At 53.6% G+C, this 26,401-nt stretch overlaps 1 protein-coding gene across 12 annotated transcripts in view; it reads right to left on the minus strand.

Annotated features, from left to right (window-relative positions):
• Positions 1 to 26,401, minus strand: part of CBFA2T3 (CBFA2/RUNX1 partner transcriptional co-repressor 3) — a 205,279-nt gene that overhangs the window by 25,402 nt on the left and 153,476 nt on the right. For 6 of the 12 annotated variants that reach the window (XM_032764229.2, XM_032764228.2, XM_032764233.2 and 3 more), the window contains 2 exons: positions 6,954 to 7,103; positions 1,323 to 1,400 (listed from right to left, as the gene is read on the minus strand). The exons of 2 other annotated variants lie outside the window; for them this stretch is intronic. In XM_032764229.2, the coding sequence (XP_032620120.1) occupies positions 1,323 to 1,400; positions 6,954 to 7,103 (228 nt within the window). The remainder of the gene's footprint in view (positions 1 to 1,322; positions 1,401 to 6,953; positions 7,104 to 26,401) is intronic. 4 more of the 12 variants (XM_032764230.2, XM_075073885.1, XM_075073884.1 and 1 more) reach the window with 2 other exon arrangements.

The raw sequence follows: 26,401 nt of genomic DNA on the forward strand, positions 1-26,401 counted from the left end.
TTGCTGGGTAATTATACGCTGGGGGGAATCCGCTCCCTGGATAGCCCGGTCAGTTACAGGCTTTTTGCCAGCCCCCCGCCTCTGCCTAGTCCCCATATCTCCCTGGAGCAGGAGCAGGAACCGCAGCAGCTAGAAGCGCCACCCAGGAAACAGAGAGTCACTTGGAAAAGCAGAGGGATTCCTGTTCACAGAATCCATAACACAGTGCATGTCCCCCGCCCTGCCCCACGTGCAAATCACATCCATGAAATTGGGGCTACAAGTCCCCCTGAACATAGCTCTGCTGGGAAGACAAACCCCAAAGGGCCCCACAATTCACCCTGAGAAGATACAGCTGATGAATAGCCCCGTGGCTTTTAACCGTCCCTTCCTGCGTTCACTACTAACCTGCCCTGCTGTGGTTATGCTTCTTGGAAACCAGCAGCCCTGACTCTGGTGTTTTCTCAGTCTCCCTCTTGCTCTACTATGAAGCAATATCAGCCGCTTGCTAAAGAGATGCCGAAAATAACCCCCTGGCCACAACTGCTTTTATTCCAGTGACAGGTGTGTTACTAAGTTAAACTCCGCACATGGCCCCGACGGAAGGTTTGTGGACGCAGCCTGCACCCTTGTAGCCAGCTCTGCTAACGGGGGAGCGAGTGGGTTAGGAAAAAGTCCCGTTCGAACTGAGAAGGTGAAAAATGAATGGCGGCAGCCTCCTTGAAAGCACCCGCCCCGCACACCCTCATGTGCTCACACCCACAAGCCCTGGTAGTGAATTCGCTGCTCCTGCTCGGCTGGAGCTAACTGACCGCAATGGACGCAGACACCTGTCACGCCAGGATAAGCTGCCAGAGTGCAGATCCCAGCACTAGTCCCACAGAAGAGTGTGTTTGCCAGCTCCCCATCCTTCCCCGCAGGGGTTGCAGCATACGTATGCGGATTGCTGTGCACCATTCAATGAAAGGGCTCGTTGCCTGTGGCTGGGACCGGCTCCCCACGCCCTGGGGCTGAGTGCACAGCCCACGGAGCCGGCTCTGGACTTGGGCACTCCCTTGATCGCCCTGTGCCCCTGTGCTTTGGGGAGGAGGCAATATCCAGGTAAAAGCAGTGCCCCGCTTCACCCCAAGTGCCTGCACCCTCCCATGGGATGGCATACCCCATCCAGCTCCTGCTTGCCATGTAGCAGAACTGTCCCGGTTCTGCCACCCACGCACCAAGCGTGGGGCAGGACGTCCCTTGCACTCACTGCAGCATTGAGGACATGGGGTTGCTCTCTGGGGGAGGAAGAGCTGAGGTGGGCTCTGGGTCTCTCATTAGAGTGTATGTTTCATTTTACTTACAAAGACAGACCATCGACCATTTCAAGCAACCATGAAAACGGCCGCGAGGCAGAAACGTTGGAGGCCCAGCTTCTTGATCTGCAAGCAAAATAAAACACACGCTAGCATGAGAGACCAGAGGGGGCAGCTTTCCACTGTACTGGGTGGGGGCTGGGCTGCTTTGGCCCCCAGCTGCTTGAACTGGAGCCGCGTGGTGAAAATCCAGAGGTGAGAGACTTAATGGACTTCTCCTTGGAATGGACTGTGGGTCCCTACCTTGAAAATGCCTGGCCATGCTTCCTAAATGGCATCGATTGTCCAGAGATCTCCAGCACTTTGCAGGGATCCATAAAGGAAGCCTTGCCACTCCCACATGAGGCAGTTATCACAACCCTGCCTTGGGGAAACTGAGGCACAGAGAGGGGAAGCAACTGGCCCAAGTCACACAGCGACTGGGAACAGAATCCTGCACTAGCCATTAGACAAAGTTCCTTGGATGGGGCAGAATTGCCACTGTCCCAAAGCAGGCAATTCGGGGGTAAATCCTGACCTCTGAATCCAACGTGGCCCTCTAGTGTCTGGCGCACCCCCCGGCTGCCTCCCTGAGTCCGACACTCTCACTAACCTCCTCAGCTTCTGCCCTGTCCCACGTCTTCCTCCCCCATGCTGTACAGAGCCCTGGAGAGTGGTACCCATTACGTTTTCTGCTTAATAAAGTCCTTGATTTACAGGGTAAGTCTCAATGCAGACCTGAGTCAGGCGGTTTGCTAGTATTCACTAGGACTAAGTGCAAAAGGAACAACTTAAAATTCTTTTGCCTTTTTGTAACCTTCATGCCCGGTCAATCCATAGAGAGCATCATCCTCAGCCGCAGCGTGGCTAGGAAACACCCAGTGTGTTGGAGGAAGGGGACACCCCGCTCCACACAGACGCACACGCACAAGCCCAAGTACGAATTAAGAGGCACCACATCTGTTGCAGAGCTCAGATTAAAAGCAAAACCCATCAGATCACAGACGATCAGAATCCGATTTCTAATTAGAGAACATCTGGTTCCAAACCCAACGCTTGTACTGCCTGGGAATGCAGCTCAGGGTTAAAAACCAAACCAACCAACCCTCTTCCAAACACACCGTAAAGAGATTGGGCCTTGCCTGGATTCCCATCAGCAGAGCAGATGGAGCAGCTTTGCCGTTCGAAGGCTAAGCAGTCATCAAAGGCCTTGGTGGGTTTGTTTTGGGGTTTTTTTGCTCTTAGAATTTATCAGCAAGACACTGTTCTGTTTGGTCATGAGGCAAGGCTGCCTGCTGCGGGGGGGGGGGGCAGATCCAGGCCAGCGATTTCACAGAGTAACAGCTGTGCCAGTGCCGAGGCTACACACACACTCACATTAGTACAGTTACTCGTGGGCCACGGGCTGTGGTTTGTAGACCAGTTGTTGGCAGTGAGGAAGCTGCGCTGGACTGGCAGAACAGCTCTGGGCAGCTCCAAAGCTCGTCTCTTTCCCCAGCACCAGCTGGTCCAGCCAGGGCCAGCTCCAGGCACCAGCACAGGAAGCAGGTGCTTGGGGTGGCCCATTGGAAAGGGGCGGCACGTCTGGGTCTTCGGTGGCAATTCAGCGGTGGGTCCCTCAGTCCCTCTCGGAGGGAAGGACCGGCCGCCGAATTGCCGCCAAAGGATGCAGCAGTGCGGTAGAGCAGCTGCTGAAGTGCCACTGATCACAGCTTTTTTTTTTTCTCTCTTCGCCGCTTGGGATGGCAGAAAAGCTGGAGCTGGCCCTGGGTCCAGTAAAAGATGTCACCTCACCCCTCTTTGCACAAAGGGGCAAATAAAGTACAGCAAGGTGCCTGCAGCTCCTCTCCCTCCACTGGGGGCTCCACTGCTGCACAGAGCAAGCCCCCAAAGTAGGTGGTGCTGGCCAGGGGAATCCCACCGGAATGGTTGCTAGAGGATTTCCCCATGGACTGAAAGCTCCTGCTCCTGCCACCGCCTTGCGAGCACAGGAAGGAGATGTGAGCATGAATGAATCTGGCCCAGTAGTTTTATATTTCCAAAGTGATCAAGGCCCAGCCCCAGCCCCTAACGTCCCCTCTTGTTCCCGCTGTCTGAGGGGATTAGAGAAAGTGGCCTCCAGTCCAGTAAAGCCAAACTGATCTGTTTGCAAAGGGCTCCTCTGTGTCTGCAGGCACCTCCTGCTGAGTCTCCTCCGTCTGTGTCTCTGGAGCAGCCCGGAGCAGGCTGTTACATGTCTATGTGCCTGGCTCCTGCAGTGTGTCCCAGGACACTGCCAGACACAGCCTGCAGCCAGTGCACACCAATCCCCAGCCTTCCCCGCTTACTACACAGAGGAGAGTGGCTGCAGCAAGTGCTCCGAACTCAGTGGAGAACCTCCACTGAAAAGGGGCAGGGCAGGGCTGCCAGGACTAGTCACACGAGATGACTGATCCTGTGGAACCTGTGAACGGAAGCGGGGAAGGTGGATAGCGGGGCTGGGGTGGACTCAGGTGCGTTGCAGAGACACTGCACAAAGCCCTTGTTGAGCACCAGAGCCCTCCCAGCTTCATGAGTTAGCTCTGGAGCGTTCCCGGAGCAATTCCCTAGCACATCAGTCGCTGTCTGTGCACTCTGACACTTGCGCTCTGTCGGGGATGTGACAGAACGTGGGTCTGTGCGCAACCAGCTTATGCACTTTCTACGTTAACACCATCCGTCTATGGTACAGGGGAGACCTGGAGCCTCCAACTACGGTTCTGCAATAACTGGGGCCCTACCAAATTCACGGCCAGGAAAAACGCATCCTGGACCATGAAATCTGGTCCCCACCCCTTAAGAAAATTGGTCTTTTATGTGCTTTTACTCTGCACTACACAGATTTCACAGGGCAGACCAGCATTTCTTAAACGGGGCCCGACCCAAAAGGGAGTTACGGGGGGGTCAGAAGGTTATTTTAGGAGGGTTGCGGTATTACCACACGTACGGCAATGCCTTCAGAGCTTGGCAGCCAGAGAGAGGTGGCTGTTGACTGGGCGCCCAGCTCTGAAGGGGGCATCCCACCAGCAGCAGTGCAGAAGGGTGGCAGTACTGTAACCCCCCCCCCGAAATAACCTTGAGACCCCCCCACATCTCCTTTTTGGGTCAGGAGCCTACAATTACAACACCGTGAAATTTCAGATTTAGATAGCCGAAATCGTGACATTTATGATTTAAAAAATGATTGTGAAATTGACGAAAATGGACAATGAATTTGGTAGGGCCCTAGCTCTTCTATAGCCCTTTGCACCAGCAGATTTCAAAGGGTTTACCAAGAGGGTCAGTATCATTATGGGGAATCTGAGTCACAGAGGGGGAAAGTGACTTGCCCAAGGTTGCCCAGTAGACCAGTGGCAAAGCCGAGAACAACCCCCAGGTCTCCTGACTCGCAGTCCAGTGCTCTGTGCACCGTCTCCCATTACACACTATGTGCAGTGCCATTCACACATCACACATCAATGTGTTACACTGTGGCTCTGAAGGTTCCAACACATATCGTCACTGCCTGCCTGGAGGTACAGACAGATCCAGTGCTCAGATACTACGTTGATAAGGGTCGTGGAAGAAGTAGCTAGCTAGTAGGAGATGTGTATGGGAATCAGTAGATAGATGACAGGCCATTGGGGAGCACAGGGTTAAATCCATCCCAGGCCCAGCTCCCCAGGCTGTTCCCAGAACTCCTTGCAAGCAGGAATCCTGTTCAGGTTCTCCTTTCTTCTCAGGACAGTGATGGAAGGAGGAGTCCGTCACGAACACTCAGACAGGGTCTGCACCTCCGAGAGGAGCCAGCAGTTCCCACTAAAGCCAATGGGAGCTGCAAGAGCACAGCACCATTCAGGGTTGGGCCCGTTGTTTGTACCATGTAACATTCTCAGTGATGGTCACAGGTCGATCCCAAACTGGACTGCGATTTCCACCTGGAACAGATCTTGATGGCCCCCGTCACTGGCAGGACAACTGCTCCTGTTCCATCCTTTCCCATGGGACCGGCTCCACACAGGCTGCCCCATCGTGCCAGTCTGTGGCTAAGTGCTCTAGGGGGCAGGTTTTCTCCAGGTCACTCGCCTGCCATGCTGGCCTGATCTCTAGCTTTCCATCCCCCTCCTGGGAGGACACTGTCCCCAACCTTCCCAGAGTGCAGCTTATCCATGTAACAGGGGCTGTTGGCATGCGAGGGAGTGCCCCTGTGGCACGCGCTCCTGGCACCCCCAGCGCTGTGCTGTGTGACAGCTTTGTTCATTTGAAAAGAGATGAAAGAGGCTGCAAGTCTTAGGAGAAAGGAGGTGGATGAGATCCAAGACAATCTATCAAGGCACCAGCCGCTCCGTGCCTGGTGATAGGAGAGAAATTAAACTAGCCTGGGTCCCCTTATCCCCCCAGAGAAAGCAGAGAACACACCAGTGCCCGGAGCCTGCAACTGGTAACCCCGGACCCCACCACAATGACTTGATGGGGAGCACCGGGTTAACAGCTCATTCCAGACTGGATTCTGGCACTGCTAAGTCCAGCCCAGTGCCGCAGTGACTTGGCACCAGAGGGGAGTTCCCCTCTGTTCATGGCTTCCAGCCTGGGGTTTGCTGCCCTCCTTCTCTCCTCCCCCAACCTCCGGTTCTTCCTATAGCTGCTTGATATTTTGCATTCATAATTTTTTTTGCTGCTGACAAAAATTTGGCCTTTTTTTCTAACAAAATGTTTGATGGGAAATTTTTGTGTCTCAGGAAATTTTCAGCTTTTTCAGCAACAGAAGTGAGAACAACAGACCGCTTCTTGCTTTTTTGCTTTTTGGTTGAAAAACTGATCCTCCCTCCCCCGAAAAATTACAACAAAACCCCCTCCCCAAATGTTTTGTTTCTTCCTCAGATTTTCACGGAAAATATTCATAATTTCCTAATCGGTTCCAGCTGTTTCTGCATTGGAGAGAGTGTTGTCTCGTTGTTAGAGTGGGAGGCGAGAGGCGGGCGCTGGCAGTCAGGACACTGACTCAGTGGGTGACCGTGGACAAATCACCCACCCCGTCTTTGTGCCTCAGTTTCCCCCTCTGTGACAAAGGGATAACCATACTTCCCTAACCTTTGAGCAGGATGGTGCTGAGAAGGGCAGGTGCTTTGTGTCCTTTTTAGAGATAGAAATAAATAAGGAACAAAGGTCCGTCCCAGGACGAGAGCAGTTACTCTCTCTCCACAGCGCGAGGCTAACACAGAGGGGTGCGTCCCAGCAAGGGCGGTGATGGAGGAGAGGTGTTAGGCCTGCCTACGGGTGTGTACTCATCAAGAGCATTGGCTGCGGGGCTGGCCAGGCCCCACCTGCCCAGCCTGCCCCTTTAAGGGGGGCAATGCGCACGGCAGCCCCAGCTGAGCCCTGCACGGTGCCACGCGGGCACAAGCCAGGGATGCATGGCTGGCTTCTGCAGGAGAATGTTGGGGCAGAGACGGGGAGAAGATGCTCCCTACCTTTCCCTTCCCCTCCCCATTGCGTCCTGCCCAGGAGCAGCTGTAACAGGGCCCATATGCACAGAGCCCTCTCAGGAAGTACCCTTTCCAGGTGACAGGATCCAGCCCTGAGTCTGCTCACTGCGTCCCAGCCCCTCGCCTCATCCCAGCCCTGGCTGCCCTGGCTACTCACTGGGGTTTGGCGTGAAGGAGGGGTGCCGCGTGGCTCCCTGCATGACGGCTGGCGGCGGAGGAGGCATGTTGGGGGGTGTCGATCTGGACTGAGTCTTCACGTCAGCCGGTGAGTCAGGCATTGTGGCTGCCTTCTTCTTCTCTGCACTACCTGCAAGGGGCAGAGATGCACAGAGTGAGACACAGGTGAGTGCAGTGGATCGAGGTCGCCGGACCACATGGCCAGGGAGGCAGCACTGGCTAAACCCAGGCTGCTGATCCTTCCCTCTCCCAGACACGGACCTAACACCCACTGGAGCCAGTGGGCATCTTGCCCTGGTCTGCAATGGCCTGTGGGTCAGGCCCTCACGGGAAGTGGTAGCCATGCAGACCTCTTTGCATTGCAGCCAATCGAAACACATGTGTTTCTCCTCTCACTTGGGCAGTTATTCCTGATTCACATCAGCAAGAGGAGGACATGGCCCCATGCCCCATAATGCACACGGCTATGCCACTGGAAAGGCATCACCTTGAACTGAAACAGGCCCCCACTCATGTGCCCATTTCAGGGTCCCCCCCACCCGAGGGCTCTTCTCCCATGGTGAGAACCGACCCGTTTGTCCAGGGGTGTGGTAATCAGCCGATCCATCCCAACCTGAGCTTGGTCCACCAGCTGCTTCCTCTGTCCCAATCTGGACTTTTGCGTCCAAAGTTTGGGGCTTACCTGAAACTCCCCAAGCTCACACCAGCTTGGATATTCCGCTGCCACCAGATCAGGAATAAATCTATGGGCCTGATCCCCCCTTTCCTCTCTCTGTGTCCCAACCTCCTTGGGACACCCAGATTCCCAATCCCTTGGATGCTAAAAGAGGGGAAATAACCCCTCCTCCTCCTTCTCAGCTTGCCTCGCGGCTAACCTGTTGACCCAGAAACCAGCTTTTCTGCTTTCCTCAGGACAATGGAGATGCAAAATACCACAGCGGGCTCTGCCACCCCCCCTGCTCCAGGAACGAGGGAAAACTGTAACCACCAGAACAGAGAGAATTCTTCGTCTCTTTCCCCGTAGTCTGCTCTTTCCTGGACCCAAATAGAAAATAGCCCACAGCCTGGCTTTTCCCTTGCCTCCCTAGGAAAAGAACTTTCACAAGGTTAAAAAGAAAAACTTTATAGAAAAAAGAAAGAAAATAAAAACAATCATTTTGCATTAGAAACTCAAACAGGCTCTTGCTATAAGAAAATATAAAGAAACAGTCTGATTTAAAAGATAGCCAATTAAAACCACACAACAAATATAACATACAGGTAATACACCCCAAAGACCATCATAGCTGAATACTTTTCGTTCTGGGTACTTACAATGTTTAGAAGAAGTATTAGGAAGAGAAAGAGACTTGTTTCCTCATAGCTAAGAAACAACAAAACCGAGTAACAATTCCCGCCCTACTTTAAACATCCAGTTCTCTGTTGTCCTCTGTAGGATGTTCGGTTACCCTTTCAGGTATAAAGAAACTTAACCCTAACCTTACCTATCCATTTATGACACGCCCCCAAATCACCGACAGTAGAAACTTTCACTGGAGGTGATTTCTACCAAAACTTTAAACTAAACAGAGGAATACCACACAAGCACTAGAAAAAAAGCATGCAAATACAAGACTCAACATTGTCAGGAAAGTTTAACCAGTGATTCTGGAAACTCTCACGGGAGAGTGCATCAGTACCTTGTTAGAAGCTCCTGAATTGTCTGCCCTTTAAACCCATCCTTCTGCCTGCTAATGCCTAGCAGGGAAAAAAAATTAATGCTTGCTATGTTATGGATTATACTTCCCAATCCGCTGCACCATTGGTAATCTAGCCGTCCATCCCAGACCTGGACTTTAGGTCCACCAGTCTGTCCTGTCCCAAATCTGACTTTGCGTCCAAAGTTTGGGCTACCTAAACTCCGCCCAAGCTCACTACCAGCTTGGATATTCTCGCTCACCAGATCAGGAATTAATCTATGGGCTGATCCCCCTTTCCTCTCTCTGTGTCCCCAACCCTCCGTTCACCCAGATCCCATCCTTGGATGCTAAAGCAGGGAAATAAACCCCTCCCCTTCCTTCTCAGCTTGCCTCGCGGCTAACCTGTGTGACCCAAGGAACAGCTTTTGCTTTCCTCAGGACAATGAGATGCAAAACCACAGCTCGGCTTCTGCCACCCCCCTTGTCCAGGAACGAGGGAAAACGTAACCACCAGAAACAGAGAGAATTCTCGTCTCTTCCCGTAGTCTCGCTTTCCTGGACCCAAATAGGAAATAGCACAGCCTGGCTTTCCCTTTCCTCCTAGAAAGAACTCACAAGTCAAAAGAACTTTATAGAAAAAAAGAAAAAAATATAAAACCACGATTTGCATTAAGAACTCAATACAGGCTCTTGCTTATAAGAAATATAAAGAAACAGTCTGATTTAAAGAAAGCCCAATTAAACCAACACAAATTACATACAGGTAAATACACCCCAAAACCATCATAGCTGATTACTTGCGTTCCTGGTACTTACAGAGTTTAGAAAAAAGTATAGGAGAGAATTAGAAGAAGACTGTTTCCTCATAGCTAAGAAACAACAACACCCGAGTACAATCCCGCCCCTGACTTAAACAATCCACGTTCTGATTGTCTCTGTCAGGTGTCGGTCCCTTTTCAGGTAAAAAAACTTACCCTTACTACCTATCCATTATGACAAGGGGAACCTCACGTTCCAAAACAACAACTGGAACATTCTTCCAGAAACAATGCATTTGCCCAAAACACCAGAACTTCACAAACGTTCTGGGCTGTGAAACGCCAATATTCCTCGGCTCAGACTACGGCAGGAAAGGAGCTTTACAAGTTCTACACCCAACCAGCTGACGTTTCAGGGCTGGAGGGGAGCAATGTTTGCTCCTAACTCTCCTGGGATACCCCCAGCCCTTCTCCTGAGCAGGCAAGACTCAGATCACTAGGGGGCAAGAGGACGGCTCTCAGTGCCCTCCTGTTTACTGCAGCGGGACCAGTGGATGCAGGCGAGCAGGAAAGTCAACAAGGCCAGACCTGACCAGTGCCCTCCCTGCCCAGACGGAAAGTGCAATTTCACCAATGAGCAGTGAACCCTCGGCTCCTGCAATCATTACAGCTGGTCCACACAGAGTCATGGAGGGCCATGTCCTAGTTATATACTGAGTCTTGGGGCTCAGCTTTCTTACCGTGAGCCCCTGGCCATCATGAGCTCAGCCTCACAGCACACCGGTGTGGCAGAGACGGTCATTTTCCCCCAGAGAACGAAGGGTGGAGAGCTCAGAAGACTGGGAGAGACAGCCCCTGGATGGGATTGTCACGAGTCACCGGCGATTGCTCTGGAACTGCTCCCCACTAAGCCAGTCAGGACTTTGGAGCCTCCTCTCCCTTGGAGCAGACTGTCAGGCAGAAGCTCTACACGTCTTCACCTCCTGGGTCCTCCTTGGACATTCAGCATCCTCTGCCCTCCTGGGCTTCCCACAGCCCATCCAGGCGGTCTGGGAAGCCACAGGTCCTGCACTCCACTTGCCTCAGACTGACTCTCAGCCAGCAAAACAGTTTATTCGTGACAGAATAGGTCTAAAACGAGCTTGTAATACAGCGAACCAGCCCCCCGGTCATTCTTGGCAGTGAGCCAGACCCTAGGTCTGCACTTCACTCCTTATCCCAGGTAGCTCCAGACTCACCAACCCCCCAGCCCCTCCCTCTGCCTCGCTCCTTTCCCGGGCCAGGAGGTCACCTGATCCCTTGTCTCCAACACTTCAGCTGGCACCTTTGCAGAGGAGGGGCCCAGGCCATCAGTTGCTAGGATACAGAGTGCCAGGCATTAGGTGCACTGGCCCTTTGCTCTGCCAGATACTTAAGAACTGCCTAGGGGACACTGAGGCACCAACACAGTATTCAGAGCAAACATTAAGAACAGTCCCAGTTCGTCACATCGATTCACAAAAGCCAGCACACTAGGCGGGAAGCCGCCTACGCTAGCCAAGGGAAGATGCCAGCCGGGGTTGGTGCACAGCCCCACTGCGCTCAGAGGCAGGCACCAAGGTCCAGGCTGCAGGGAGGTGTCTAGTGCCGAGGACAGATCTCGCTCATAACTTTTAGCTCAGTGACAAGGGTACTGATCTGGGAAGAGGGAGACCCCCCTCCCCACCCCGGCTCAAGTGCCCCCTCCCCCAAAGGAGGAGAAGGGATTTGCCATGGCTCAGGCGAGTGCTCTAACCATTGGGAAGTTCTTCTGCGGAGTTCCCTCCGTCACTCCTGTTTGAAGCTGTTGCGCTGGGAATAAATAACGAAAGACTCCATGGAGCAGGGAGACTGGCTCCTGGTCTGCCCCGTCCTGGGCGAATGCTCTAACCACTAGGCGACACAGGCATGCTTGGGCTTGTGCGCACTGGCTTGCAAAGAGTTGTTTGGACAAGAGAGTGGGCAAGCGAGCAGAGCACACCAGCACGAGCATGACTCTGCTGCCTGGTGGTTGGCGCACTTACCAGGATGTGGGGACGCAGGAGCCAGCCCCTGATCCAGGGGCTCATTCGGTATTTAGCTGCAGCATAACAGCTTCAAGGGGAGGGACTGGGGTCTGACATCAGACTATCCTATATCCTGGGGTCAGGGCGCTTGCAGCCAATTCAAATCAATTCTCCCTGTTAGGTGGAGGAGGGATTTGAACCAGCAACTCTCCCACCTCCCAGCTGAGAACCCTAAGAAGCACTGGGCTAAACATTCCAAGGGAGGCTGTGGGCCTCCTCCCCCCGCTGCCTTGTGCAAGCTCGCCAGTGGGGGCCGAGCCACGAGGCAGCCTCTGAGGACACTTAGCGGATCAAGCTCCTCAGGTGGGTTAGGCCACCGAATGCTGTTCTTACCCGGACGGCTCCAGTGCGCGTGCCCTGAGGCAGAGCCATTGACACCCAACGAGTTTTGGTGCCTCCAGGGTTTCAGCAGGAGTTTTGTGCATTGCAGCGATCCCCAAACTGAGGCTTGTGCCTAACTCCAGCGGAGCGTTCAACCTGAGGGGACGTGCCCCAGGCACCTCGGGGCTCTGGGGTAGACCTGAGTACTGAACCCAGAGCTCCCTGAGTCCCCGCGACTGTGGCTTAAATCACAAGGCCGCACTTTCTTGCCCAGCCAGCCCTCTGCACACCAACATATTGTACAGAGCATCTCCCACCCATACGCACAGCACTGTAGGATAAACATGTTCATCCAGCCACACAACACTGGATCACATAGCCATCTACCCACCCCGGAAATCCTGTACCATGCGCACGTCTTCCCGCATACCTACGAATGCACAGTCCACACACATCTTCACAGACACAAACTCACCTCTGTTAGCACACACAATATGGCCTGTACACACGCACCTGACAGATCTAGATACGCGTCACCCGTGCACACAGCATGCTGTCATCTTGGCACTCGCCCCTGAGAACCCATCTCTGCCATGGCACACACCATCAGAGCAATCTCCCTGCTGGTTACCTGCCAGTTGGGAAGGAATTCTCCCCGGGTCGCTGGCTGGAATGCCTCGCCATTTCCCAGGAATTATGTGTGGAGTTTCAGGAATCACACTGTCAGGCTGTGATTACTCACAGATAGTAAATTGGGCTTTAGTTGCCGTGCTGCTGCAGGCAGCAGCTCACATACACGCAGCAACCAGGGCAGTTCCACGGGTGCCTTGAGAGCATCTGTTCATGCGTCATTGACCCCAAGCACTCAAAAATCCCCAGTCAGGCCCCAAAACATCAGGGGATTTAAAAGACTTAATAAATTTGAGGTTCCCTTTCTTTGCCTCGTGGTTTCTGAGCCTTTAGGGCTCACTCAGGACACGTTTTCTGGCTTTTCTCCAAAACCAGGAGAGGGGAAATTTACCTTTTTTCAATAAGAGCCGAGATTGTGACATCATCCCAGGATGAGACTAGCTGGGGCTTTAAGAAAACAACATAACTTATGATCGTCACTATAACACTGCGAGAACCGGCCACACTGCCTGAAGCCCGACGCCTTCACTGTGATTAAACCCGTCTCTGGATCATTGGGAATAAAATTCCCTGCCCCTCCCACGTCTCGCTTGTCCAACAAAGCCACAAAGACAGAGCTGGTGGAAAGTTTTCCAGCACTAGGGGTTTCCATCTTCAGAAAATGCCATGGCCTCGAAATTGAAACTTTGTCAATTTTAATGAAATTTCATCACAGAAACAAAAAACAAGCGGACCAAAGCACTGGCCCATTTGACGTCTCTAATGCTGAGCAGCACAGCAGTGGTTTTTAACAAAACAGAGCATTTCCGTGGCTAGTTTTAAAATCACTTTGCGTTTTGCGGTTTGGTTTGTTGTATTTGATGTTATACTCACGTTGTGATAGACAATTAAAAAACAAGTTGAAAGTTGACCAGCCCAAAGTGAACTGTCCCTGTTCTAAGTATCTAATGCTGAGAAGGGCAGTGGGGGTCAGAGGTCAGGTGCATTTGACAAATTCCCCACCCAGCTGCCTAAAACTAGTTGTGTCTGAAGGTCAGAGATAACCTGTAGTTGGGGAGTGATTACAGAATTCCTTGTCCCTGGGATCCCTGTCAGCTGTTACTAGGGAATATCCTTGTGATGGGATGTTTACCCACACACCCCCACAGCAACCCGGAAAGGGTTAATGACAGTCACCAACGTTCACCCGGTAAATAAGCCCCCCGACTTTCACAATAAGCCAAAAATCAAGCTAATCCCATTTCAAAACAAGGCCAGAACAAGCCAGTTCCTAAGAACCCCAACACTCTATGTGACTAGATCCCCCGCGGCCTGCAATCTGGGACTGGGCCCGCTGTGCACCCCGACTCTCTCCCCACCTTGCCCCTGCTTGCTGGGAGCTGATCAAAAAACAGAAGCAACAAGCTACAAGCCAAAAACTAACTGACAAGGCAGTTAAGCCAAAACCAAGCCCAATTTCTGTGTTTTTTTGTGGGTTTGGCGTGTCTGGCTAATGATTAACCTGACAGGCAACACCTGAGGGAGAAGAAGAAAGGGAGGGTGGAGCCCAGCTGGACAGGAGCAAGGGGGGCTGCTATAAAGCCAGGAAGAAGGAGAAGCCCAGGGGGAGAGCAGAAGCTCTGGGCTTCGGCCCTCAAGGAGGAGCGTACAGGCAGCATGGTGGAGAAGGGAGCCTGATAAAGACAGAGTTGGAAGCAGTCCAGGGAAACAGTAGCAAGATTCAGGATGGAGCACACCCTGGCTGCTGATTGTAGGGTCCCTGCAGGAGCAGCGCCAGGGTTTTTGGCGCCCTAGGCGCAGGGCCGGCTCGCTGGTCCCGCGGCTCCGGTGGACCTCCTGCAGGCATTCCTGTGGACGGTCCGCTGGTCCCGCGGCTCTGGTGGACCTGCCGCAGGGGTCCCTGCGGATGCTCCACTGGAGCCGCGAGACCAGTGGACCCTCCTCAGGCATGCCTGTGGGAGGTCCACCGGAGCAGTCTGCCACCCTTCCAAATCCTGGTGCCCTAGGCGACCGCCTAGGTCACCTAAATGGAAGCGCCAGCCCTGGGTCCCTGAGCTGAACCCCGGAGCAGAGTGGGTCGCGTTCCCCAACCAGCGGTAGAAGGGAAGATTGCCTGGGACAGATCGTCCAGTGAGACTCTGATACCCTGGAAAACACACAGTGACCCAGCTGTGAAAAGGGAGCCCCCTAAGCCAGGAGGAGGGACCATCCCAACGCATAAAGGGGAGCACTGCAAATCCTGGAGCGTGAGACAGAAGGGGGCATCCGAGCAGGTGGGCCTATTCCCCAGCCGCAGCCCCAAGGAGTGAGTCCCACGACAATCCCTGTGGAGGGCAGTGGGCTAAAGCAATGTATCACCCTACGTGGCCAGAGCAAGACTGCTTGGCCCTGCACATCACATCCCTCGAGCTCTTTCTCAGCATCTCAACAGGGCTGCGGTTTCCCTGGGATTCAGCCACAGCTCAGTTCAGAGGAGGCTTTGGAGTGGCATGGGGACCTGGCTGGGACTGGGGCAGGGGGGCAGGGAAGAGACGAAGTAAATAAACAGGACAGCCGCTAAACAAGCTTAAGTGAGAGAACCTACTACTCAAATCAGCTGCTGCCACAGCCATTTCTCTCTCTCTCCACCATTAGAGAGGATGCACTAGAGTTTGATGGCCTGGCACAAGTGTGGCGGCAGCTGCAGTGGTCCGTCAAAGTAACTTGTGTCTGGGGGCCCGGCTGGAGCCCTGGTGAGAACCAAAGAAGGAAAGCATCCCCCTCGCTAAAGGCTGACAAGCGTCTCCTAGAGGTGTCACTGCCTTTATAGGATCAGGAGAACTCGGAGGCTTATTCGCATGCAGGCACTGCTGATAAACTAATCTAATATGCATTCTTAATCCACTGCAACTGTTGTAAGATTAATTGAACCCTGCACGAATACATTGTCCAGGCTAAATAAAGCCTGCTCTTAATCAGAGCAAGATGTTGTCGGGGCCTGGGCAGTGACCAAAGCCGGGGCTGGGCTTAAACGGGAAGAGAACAAGGTTTTATAGATGAGCTTCCCAGGTTCTGTAGGAAACTGACACTCCCAAGGATTTCACTCAAGCAGAGGTGGGAAGGGGACGTCCAGCATGGCAAATGGCAGCTCTTTGGCGCACAGAGCAGGCAGGTCTCTGTAGTGGGGAGCGGGCACACAATCAGGGTGCGCTCGTGCCAAGTTCCTCACTTCCTCCAAGGTGCAGGAAAGCACTTAGCAGCCTCCCGAGGGAAGGGCAGCCCCCAGGGAGGCTGTTCCCACAGCACCAATTAGCCTTGCTGTCCCTCCCGACCTCTGTGCAGAAGATGAGGTAAGCTGTGCCCCTGCCTGCATCAACCAGCCCTTGCCAAATGCCAGCCCCCGCAGCCACAGGCTGGTGTAACACCAACAGACCCTGGTAGATGGTGGGCAGGATTGAACCTGGGACCTCTGGAGTTTAGTGCATGAGCCTCCACTGCAGGAACTAAAAGCCAAGTGGCTGCTAGCTAAGGCTGTAGAGCAAACTCATTTTATCTCTCTCCCAGCGGTCTCAGTGCCACCAGATGGGCCAGAACACAACACCCAGGCGGTGTGTGGGTTACATGGGCACAGTCTGAGATGGTGCCAGGCCTATAGCAGCAGGGAGGCTGTGATTGCCAGGCTGTGGCAGCCCATGCCATTTTTGGTCAGGCACGTGGTTCTACACCTGCATGCAAAATGGCCGCCTCCGTGCAGCACAGCCTCGCACGTACAGTGCGGGGGAGATCACGCTGCACAGAGGACACCCTCTTGTTCTACAGAATGGTGCCCTGCGGGGACATTCACAAGCCGGACAGGTTCACCCCACGGGCACAGCCGGCCTGGAGCATGCGATGCATGCCTTGTGTGCACAGATGGCAGGCCGCTGCTGCCATGGCAATGAGAAACAGCCCCGCACTGCCAGCCCCCCCGCCCGGCCACTCACTTGGTATGCCAGTGCCACTGAGCCAGAATATCAGCCACTTGCCAGGCACCCAAGAGATGTGTCTCACTAGCACAAGATGATGTGGCCTGCAGGGCTGATAGGTCCTGAGTTCTAGCCCCAGCTCAGACAAAGATGCCATCTGGGGCAAGTCACTGGGTGTGGCTATGTGGAGAGCAGAAAAGGGCCTCTGCCCTCTCCTGTGCATCACAGGGATGGCCCTGGAACTTGGCGAGCTACCAGCACAAGCCTCTCCAACAGGAGTGGGGAGGGCTTGGGAAGCCATGGGCCCCATGCCACACTCCATCCAGCCCCGCCCAGGAGAAGAAGCAAGCTCTACCCTATTTCCAAGGCAGGCATAGCAGCCTGGAGCTCACAGACTGTGACCTCTGATTCAATCCTCCTACCTATCAAACAGGGCTGTGAAACTGATACCAAGTTTTGCCTTAAGTCCCAGGAAACAATGTCTCATTATTTAAAAGCCAGCTTCTCAAAACCTGCCCATATGCAGGCTGGGTAAGTGCCCGGGCACATCTACCAGTTCCTTTCACATCAACCTGATCTACGCTGGCAGTTGCAGTCATCACCCAAGTGAATAAGGTGCCTGCAGGCCCAAGGGCTGTGGAATCCCAGCCTGTCTAACTGGGGTTGCGGTACCTTTACACACGGGGTTATGCAAACAGCATTGTAACAGCAGCCCCAGCAGAGATGGGAAAACACGTGCACACAAATGCTGTTGAGCATTTTTGGGTGGGAACTCTGACAAGAGCTCAGCAATGGACGCACACATACACCAATTGCTTTTTCAGGGAAATTCTTCTCCAGTGAAATCGCTGAGGATCTCTTCTCCCAGAGCCCCAAAGTCCCTTTAAAGTTCACGGTCATGCCTGCTCCGCCTTTCTCTTCCAGCACCCGAGTGATAAGACCGCTGTTAATGACTTAGTCCTAATCAGTTTTATTAAATCCCCACCAGTGGGATTGCGAGAGACCAGCCAGCCCCAAGAGCGCATGAAAGGCAGAGCCGGCCATTCACACCAAGCCTGCTCCCCTCACGCTAGCCCACAAGTTTGCTGAAGTAACTTTGAAAATGCAAACAGCTGTACACTATTGCAGGAGGTGTAATTAGTTTCCTAGACAGTGGATGCCTTGTCTGTTATAGCTCCCTCCTCTCTCCCTCCACCCCCCTTCAAACCTCCTCCCTGCAGCTCCCCCTCCACGCTCAGGCAGGGTCAGTTTCTGCATCTGCTGAAAGCTCCCCCCAGACAAAGGGCTACATGTTATGGAGAGAGCTTTGGAAAGGAGCCAGTGCTGGAACCTCGGTCTTGGGCCGGCCTCCCCTTCGCCGTCCACAGGCCAAGAAACATGGGCTTTGGGAGGCAACTCTGGCGGAGGCCAAGGAGAAGGAAGTGGGACACTGGCCATGCTTGCAGGCTTTGCAGTGGCACTCTCAGCAGCCTTTACAGATGTAGCTTCATAGCCCCTGGTGAGGCAGGGAAGGGTCGCTCTCCCCATGTCACAGAGGGGAACTGAGGCACGGCAAGATTAAATGATTTACCAGACTGTCTGGGGCAGAGCCAGGAATTGAACCCAGGTCCCCAAGTCCCAGACTGGTGCCTTAACCATGAGGCCAACCTTCCTCAAAAGTGTAGTATTATTTATTAGCTGTATTACGGTAGTGCCAGGGAACCCAGTCATGGCCCAGGACCCCATGATGCCAGGCGCTGTATGTTATTAGGTATATTATGGTACTGCCTGAGCCCCAGTCATGGCCCAGGACCCCAAGGTGCCAGGCACTGGGCATTATTAGGTATATTATGGTACAGCCTAGGAGCCCATGTACCAGTATTACGGTACTGCCTGAGCCCCAGTCATGGCCCAGGACCCCATTGTGCCAGGCGCTGTACAAAGACCAAACACAAACATGGTCCCTGCCTGAAGAACTTCCTCATTGACAGCTAGAGCCCTTGATCCTCTCCCTTGTCCCCATGCACCAAGGCCCTGTAATGTCCTGTGGGGGAACAACGGGGCATGGGTGGGCACAGGGTGGCTGAAGAAAGAGGCTGAGTCCCAGTATGTCCAGGGAGGCAGCGGAACTGCCTGTGTCACTTACGCATATGCTTGAAAAGCTGAATTCAGGTTCAGCATCAAGATTTCATAGAAGGTCCTGCACTCTAGCCCCCATTTACCACATGCCTGTTCATGGGCAGGCACTGAGGCCGTGGGATCGACACCCAGGCCTGGGGCTGCTCCCACAGATGGGATTTGCTCTCCGGATCACCCCACTGCTCTGTGCCTGGCCCACAGGACGAGCTGTGACATGGAACGTGCACAGGCCACCCCAGCGGGCCGGCAGCACAACAGCAGAACTGTCACCCCCCAATGGAAAGCTTCGAACTCGCTTGCATTCTGGGGGGATGGAACAGGAACGCGTTTTCGGCTATTTCAGCAATGTTCACAAAATCAAACGTTGGGATTTGAAAAGGTTCTGGGGTTTGTTCTTGTTTATTTCCCCCTTTCTCTGCCTTTTGCCACGGAAAAAGGTGTGGAAAAGAACAAACCTACCCCCTACTCCTCCTCCCGCCCCCAACTGTAGTTTGGGGTTTTGCTGGAAAAAAAGACGGAAATAAACGTAAAAGACAATTTTTTACAAATATTTCCATTTTTGACAAAAGGCCATTTTTAAAATCGATAAAAAAATACATTGTTTGAATAATATTCACCAGGTCTTAACCCCTGGCATGGGGCTTATCTGGAAATCACGTCGCAGCCCTGTCTCCCGGCTTATCTGCCATGACAGTCCCCGAATACCTGTGTGTGGCAGGTGCCTCACCATGGGCTGCTGCAATTCCAAAGCCAGGCACCTGAACGCCAAGAGAGGAGGGCAACGCCGGGGCTGCCGTGAGGCAGTTAAATATTAGCACACAGAGCCAGCAAGGAAGAAACAATCAATCAACTCCAGGGACTCTTCCCTTGGGCTGTGATTGCAAAGCAATGGAACGATCCTTCTCCCCCCACCACCTTCAGGAAATAGCCCCCAGTGCCATCGATTAAAGACCAGCTCAGCAAACTGCACGCCAGAGGGCCGCGTTCGATGGAAACAAGCAACGCTCTAGTGCAGCAGTTGTATGCAGAGTTGCAAATGAAACCGACTGGAGCCCAGGCTGGGCATTGCTGTGGCTGCCCGTGAAAAACAAGCCTCTGCAAGGAAGGGACTTATGGGGGAAATTATGACCCAGCTTTAGCCAGAGCAGAGCACATGGTGCTGGGGAAATACCAGAACTGATGTGCTTTGCCGGAGCCGGGAGATAACTTTCCAGTGTGTTTCACCTCCACCTTTAAAAGTCAATCCCCTTTAATGGTGATATGGCTGCAAAATCAGTTACCCCTCACGGATCAACTGACGTCCAGCTGCTGTTCTAATGCCCCCATGGAGATGGAAACCAGCAGATTTATGCAGACAGGGCATTCAGAGCCAGGAAACGAAAGGGCTTGAGGGTTTTCGCTGCTTGTTTTGGGGTCACTCACCAAAGAGGCCCTGCATGGAATCCTGCTGTCTCCCCTGCTAGAGCTCATAGAAATTCAAAGTTATTGTTGTATCCAGGGGCTTGGGGATGCAAAAGGACACATTTCCGGCGTGCCAGGAGCCCTGTGTCTCAGCCTGCGATGCTCAATCACACTTGGTGCACCCCCGAGCCAAGCCACACCTCCATTAAAGCCAACAGCAGCTCAGGGTGACGATCCCCGTGGGCTGCTCGCTTGAATCAATGAGCAACTGAGGCTGCCACGGCTGACTGCGCCGCAGGCGAAAGGAGCTGACTGCCCAGCTCACTTCTGGAGCCAGGGTGCCATGGGGCACAATGGGCTCACATGATTGCGAGGGAAGGCTCCAGCTTCTGTGGCAAATCTGGTGAGATTGAAAGGCAGCCTTTGGTCCCAAGGGAAGCGGGGGTCGTCCACGCCCCACTGCTCCAGAGACACTGGCCCAAGGGGGAGGGTAATGGATGTCTGAGCAGCAGGCAGATTTGATGGGGGAACAGATGCAGGCAAACATCAGGTGAGTAACACTCTAGTAATGGCCCTCGCCTAGAGCCGCTTCGGGAAGGGAGTTGCTCTGGACTGGCAGTGCCCTCTTCATTGCTAGGGTGGCAATCAGCCACTTAGCTCCACCCCATTTGGTTTGGCCTGAACATTGCCAGATTTCCTCCAAAGGCAAAGGAGAAAGGGCCAGGCCCTCAGCTGGTGTCGATCAGTGCGGCGTTCTGCTGATTGACCCCAGCAGCGCATCTGGCCTGAGAAGCTTGAAGAACGTCGGTCAGGCCACCTTCAGTCCCAGGCCACGGAAAAGGGACTCGGATTCACAGCTTGGACTTTCATCTCCAGTGGCTCCAAATGGCTGGTTCCTAGCCCCACCGATCCCAGCACTGGCCCATTTGGTACCTGCTCAGATGAGAGTGTTTGTGATGCAGGTAGGGCGAGAAGTCCACGGCACTTTGCTTCCTCGCTCTGAATGGCTGGAGTTCAGTGAATGATGGGCTAAGCCTGGGGGCTGTTGGCCCTCTGTGCTCTGGGTAAATTCAGAGCATCATGATCTCCATGTCCCAGGGGAAGCGCGAGGGGGACTGAGGCGCAGGGCTAGGCCCAAGCACGCTGTGGGCAGGGGGTGGGAATTGGTGTCCGAGGCAGAATTAGCCCTCGGGAGCGCCCGCGTCCTACTCAGCTGCTTACACTACTCCCTCAACAGGGGCTTCGGCAGCAGTCCAGCCAGTCTTACTGATCTCCCAACATGGCATCGGGTGGATTATCCCTTGGGCCGTGGATGATCAATGAGCTATTTCTGGTGGGCTTGGGAAACATAAGGAGGCTGGGTTTGTGCTGCCTGCTGTTGACAAGGTGACCTATTGCTGGGTTGCATCTAATCTTTGCCCTGTGCCCCGATGCTGCGGTGATGGGCATTCCACAGGTCATCCAGGGCTCCCTCTGGAATCATCCCATCGACTAGGACAGGATTCCTCACACGCACCAGTGGGGGGAATGGGTTCGAAACCTGGCTCCGAGTGAGCGTTCCCAAGGCTCAGCGCAGAGCCTTTGGCGACACAGACAAAGAGCAGCCATCTCTCAGCTCTGTCTCTCTTCTCCCTCCCAGGCTCTGCGATCCCCACCGCTCCTCCGCAGCTGCTCGGGCTCCGTCCCGCCAGCTGACAGCGCTGGGAACGTGTGTCGGTCAGGACACAGAGCAGCAGTGCATCAGCTGATGCACGGGGGAACAGGGCTGGGAGTAAGCAGGGGTCATTTTCACACAGTCCCTTTGCTGAGCCCTGCCACGCTATGGAGAGAGTTGGTGCTGTGGGCTGGGGAACGTAAGTTAAGGCAGAGAGCAGCCTAAATGAGGGATGCAGCCAAAACGACTGACCTTCCCTAAGAGTGGAAATCAACCAGTGTCAGTAAGATTCTGGGTCAGAAGGGCCCTGATTCTGTGCTTCAGGCCCTGGGACAGGGGGCTCTGGTAGGAACCAAATTGGGTAGTTGCAACCCAACCCCTGGCCACGCTGCTTTTGGAAGTGTGGAGGGGTGAGAGGGATCATGTGAAGGACTGCACCTCCTTCTGCCCAATGGCAGGATTCCTGCACACGTCGGGCCCTGGGAACCGGGCCTGGCATGGAAAACTGAGCTCCACGCGTTTCCTGCTTTATTTATAAATACCGGCCTGAGTGACAGCACAGAGCCAAACAGCAGCTGAGAGCCTCCTGCAGCAGATGGGAACCAACAGAAGTCCCAGCACGTCCAGGGAACTGTCATCTGCAGAGACTTGGGAGGTTTAAAGGAGACGTCGTGTTTGTAATGCAGGCGGGCAGGGGCATCTGTGTGGGTTTGGGGGGGTGGAGTTGTGAATGCAGGTGGTATGTTAGCATGCTTGTACATGGGTACAGACCCGGGCAAGGTGATGAGTCTCTTGCTCACACTGGAGTAAGATGATACTCGGTGGGGAAAAGGGTATCGGAATCTGTCCCTAACTGTGCATCAGCTGAGTGTGCAAATGTGCACATACTCTGTGAGTGTCAGTCCATCTGCATGTGAGCATGCATACACACATTCTAACTGCCTGCCGCCCTAAGCAGATCGCTCTGCTGTCCTTGGCTTCTACTCAAGCATTCATCATTTGTCGTGAATCGCTGGGCAAGCCTCTCCCCAACGTGGGAGCCTGTCAGGTGTGACAGAGTCCTTGTGCCAGCCAGAAGCAGAGGCAGGGACAGTCACACACATTGGTTAGCACAAGCGGCCAAATTCAGTCTGGCTAGCGCCTGGCACCGCCCCAGTGCCACCCCTCTGAAGTCAATTGAATTGCATGGTGGATAACTGCACAGCCCACATGTGCGTGTGTTAGTGTGTGCACGTGTACCGTGCCAGGGGATGAGTGTCAGCAAGAGTCAGCTCACGTGCCTGTATAACTGTGTGCATGGCGGATGGCCATCATGCCCTCTTCCGCCTTTCTTGACATACATGTTCTCAAGACTAGATGGGCACAGTGGTTCTTCTGGCCTTGGAATCTAGGAATTCCTCCAGAACCTACTCAGCTGTGAGGGGAACAGATGTTTGTTTGTTTCTGAAGCCTTCGAGGTCAAGCTCCAAAGAATTCCAGATTTGCCCTTAAAAATAAAAGTGCTGCAGGGGCTGTGTCCCTCTGCCGGAGCGTCGGTTTTTCCAGCGGAGCCGCTGGCTTTTGCAAACAGGTTGCTGATAGAACCCAGAACTGTGTATACACATTAGGACCAACCCAACATACTCAAAAGTGGCCTGTGACGCTGGATGTTGTGGTAGCTACATCTCCTAGACTGGGCACCCTACAATGTGGCCACCCGCAGTGGATATCGGTGAAAGTCCTGGCCCGGATGTGGGCACTAAGTCACCTTGTGAGCCACCCCAGGTGGTGCAGCGAGTTGCAAGGATGGTGTCTGGGTACATTACGCTACCATCGGAACCCATGACGACAGAATATCTGGTACCACAGTAGCCCACACTCAGGCCACAAACGTCTTTGCTTTTGCTTCTGTCTGAGCTGTCTGTCTGGTTGCCCAGTTTGCTCTAAGCTAGGCCCTCTGAGCTTCCCCACTGATTGCAGGTGGGCGCGTGAGCCCTTCCAGAGCCTCCAGTTCACCCCCAGCCCATCTGCAGCCACCAAAGCTACAGGCTGTTCTGCTTGCCACTGACAGGAGCACTCCTGAGGTAGCAGGCATGGCCTTGGGCATTCCCATTCAGTCTAAACTAAACCTAGTCAAGTTCAACCTGGGGGGAGTCCAGAGAAAATTCTACTATATGGCTGACTGGATTATAATAACCGCCATGGCATTTCAGCCATATTGCACCTTTGCTCTGCTCCTGCAGGACAGCTGGGCACTGGGATATGACACAACCTCAGTTAATGAAACTCCACTTAATCAGCATCCTGGTTAGCCCCGTTAGCTGGGAGAGGATGCCAGGCAGCCGTCCCATCCCGTCTGTGTGTCCCAAGTCCACTGGAAACTTCACCCTTCTCCCAGAGGTCCCTCTTGAAGACCTCCAGAAAAATGGTGCTGTACTGGACACCCAGAATAGAGTGTGAGGGGATAATGCGACACACATGCCAATCCTCCAACGGCTGAGTGCACCTGCCTCTTGAAATACCTGCCATGTTCCTTCCTGGGAGTGGCTACGCTAGTTGTTTCCAGCCCTGCCTTTGGTTGCGGGTCCTACGCATTCCTGCCCACATTCTCTTATTCCTCTGCTGTGTCCTTATTTCTAATACATGTGCCCAAACCCTGACCTTTAAAGCGGAGGAACCATCAATCTGTGGCTTAGGTACAAACAAGCTTTCCCACAATTTACTGCCAAGAGGAAAGTTTTCATGAAACTACATAAACTGGAGTGGAAACAAAGGTGTTTTGTTTGTTTGTTTTTTTAAAGCACTGAACATTTCCTTGATGTGTTTGCAACCCAAAGGTTGCAGGAGACCTAGAAAATGAAACTGACCAGAAAGTATAATGGAAGAGAAACTGACTAGATTTAGATATTTTTAGCCTCTAAACTGAGAAATACAAAAAGTGAGCAAAGAGTGTATTGGTTTTTTAGATGCCCTGTGGTTTTACTAACCGAAGGTGTTAGCTGTAATATCAGGAAGAAAGGCTGGGATGGAGCCTATGGGAGTCTGGCACTCTAAGCAATGGGATATGGGCACACAAGTCCCCTGAGAATCCCAACTGACATTTGTTTTTGAAAATTTATCATTGTCCCTTTTATGGTGGTTTAAGGACCTCATCCACGCATGCCCATTCTGACCCATTATAGTATCCAGTCCAGATCCTTTCTCCAGCAAGTTTTCCCCGGTTTTGGCCCAGCATCCAGTTACCAGGTATGGCTGTTTCTGCACTGGCAGCACGGAAGATTTCATGAGCTAAAATAGACGGGGAGACGTGTGGGGGGGGGGACTGCTGTGTGGAGGAGTCCAGGCCCTTCTGAATGCTCTCAACCCCCGCTCCCAACAGCGGTTATAAATGTGGCAATGATTCTCTGACATGACTCAAACTCTGCTGGAATTTATTTTTCTTTTGGATAATTTGTCCCAGCCGCTTGGGGCTGAGTCTGTTTTCCAGCATCTGGTTTTCATTAGGTCTGTGCAACCCAGATGAATAAGTAATAATATAAAAATAAAAGGATTAGTATTTTCTCCTTCGTTGGTCCAACCGGATCCTCCCCCACTTCACCTCCTGATGGGAATCAGATGTCGAACCCAGATATCTCTCCACACACCCCATTGTGACCTAAAGCCCTCGATTTGTTCCACCAGTGCATTTAACCCTCCACGAACGGGGCTCTGCCTGGATCCTGCTGGGGCTAGACACAACATACCAGCCCCCCCAAAGGCCTCTAGTTTTACAACAATAATTGTGGCAGCACCACAGAAGCTACTGTCTAATAAAACTCAGATTGTCCTTTTTCTTCACGCACACCCTGGCATTCGGCCTGGCGCCGCTTAGCCCCACAGGCCCCAGACCCCTCTCTGCAGGGCTGGAAGCGGCCAGTATGGGCTACTGTACCCCAGTTTGTGTCACAGACTCCCAGATCACATCCCCCCCGATCTCTCTGTATGCTCTGCCCAGGTTAAAAGCTGTTGGGAAAAGAGGCTCGTTCTTATTTGGTCTCTGTCCCTCTCTAACTGCTGACAGAGCTTGTGGGGCCTGATTCTCCATTGCCCTGCACCTGGTGAGTCATTTACCCGCACAAAGTGGGGGTGACATGCTTCCGAATCACAATGGCAGCATTTTGCACACTTTTTGCATTAGCAGCATAAGTAACCACTCAAAGTGCCTGGCAATGGTGGATCGCGGCTTCCTATGTCCAGCTGGGGTGACTGCCATGCTGGCCTCTGCTGGCCTTAGAGCCCAGGCTAATGCCTCCCAGCTCTGCAGCGTGAACCCTTCCTTTCCCTGGACACAGAAAGGAGCACCCAGGGGTGGGGCTCTGAGGAGGGCGGGGAAAGGAGAAGCTGTTCTCCATGGCATTGCCCCTGCCAGGGTGGTAAGTGGTGGTCGGCAGCCACCTCAAAGCAGTAGTAAAGCTAGCCCCTCCGTGCCAGCGGGGGCTTTGGCACAGATGGGGGGGCGGAGGAGGGCCAGGCCTGGCAGGGAGTGGGAGTGAAGGAGCTGTGTGTGCCTTCAGCAGGCCCTTGGCAGGAACGGGAGCTCCCGCACCCTGCACTCGCCAGGTCCTGACCTGTGTTCAGCCTCCCTCTTGGTGACAGCAACCCCCTGAGCCAAAGGAGTGGGCCACTCAAGGCGTTACCCCTGCCCCAGAGCTGAAGAGGTTAATGCTCCGATGCACCCACCTGCCAGGAGAGCCTGAGGCCACCTCTGGAAATGGGGCTAGTCTCCAGCAGGCCAGCGCCCCATGGGGCCAGGAAGCACTGGATGCATGACGGCTCTGCGATGGGTGGGCACCTCTCTTTGCTATCTCTTTGCTGGGGTAT

Source organism: Chelonoidis abingdonii, chromosome 19 (assembly GCF_003597395.2).
Source record: "Chelonoidis abingdonii isolate Lonesome George chromosome 19, CheloAbing_2.0, whole genome shotgun sequence".
In the NCBI taxonomy this organism is placed as follows: domain Eukaryota; kingdom Metazoa; phylum Chordata; order Testudines; family Testudinidae; genus Chelonoidis; species Chelonoidis abingdonii.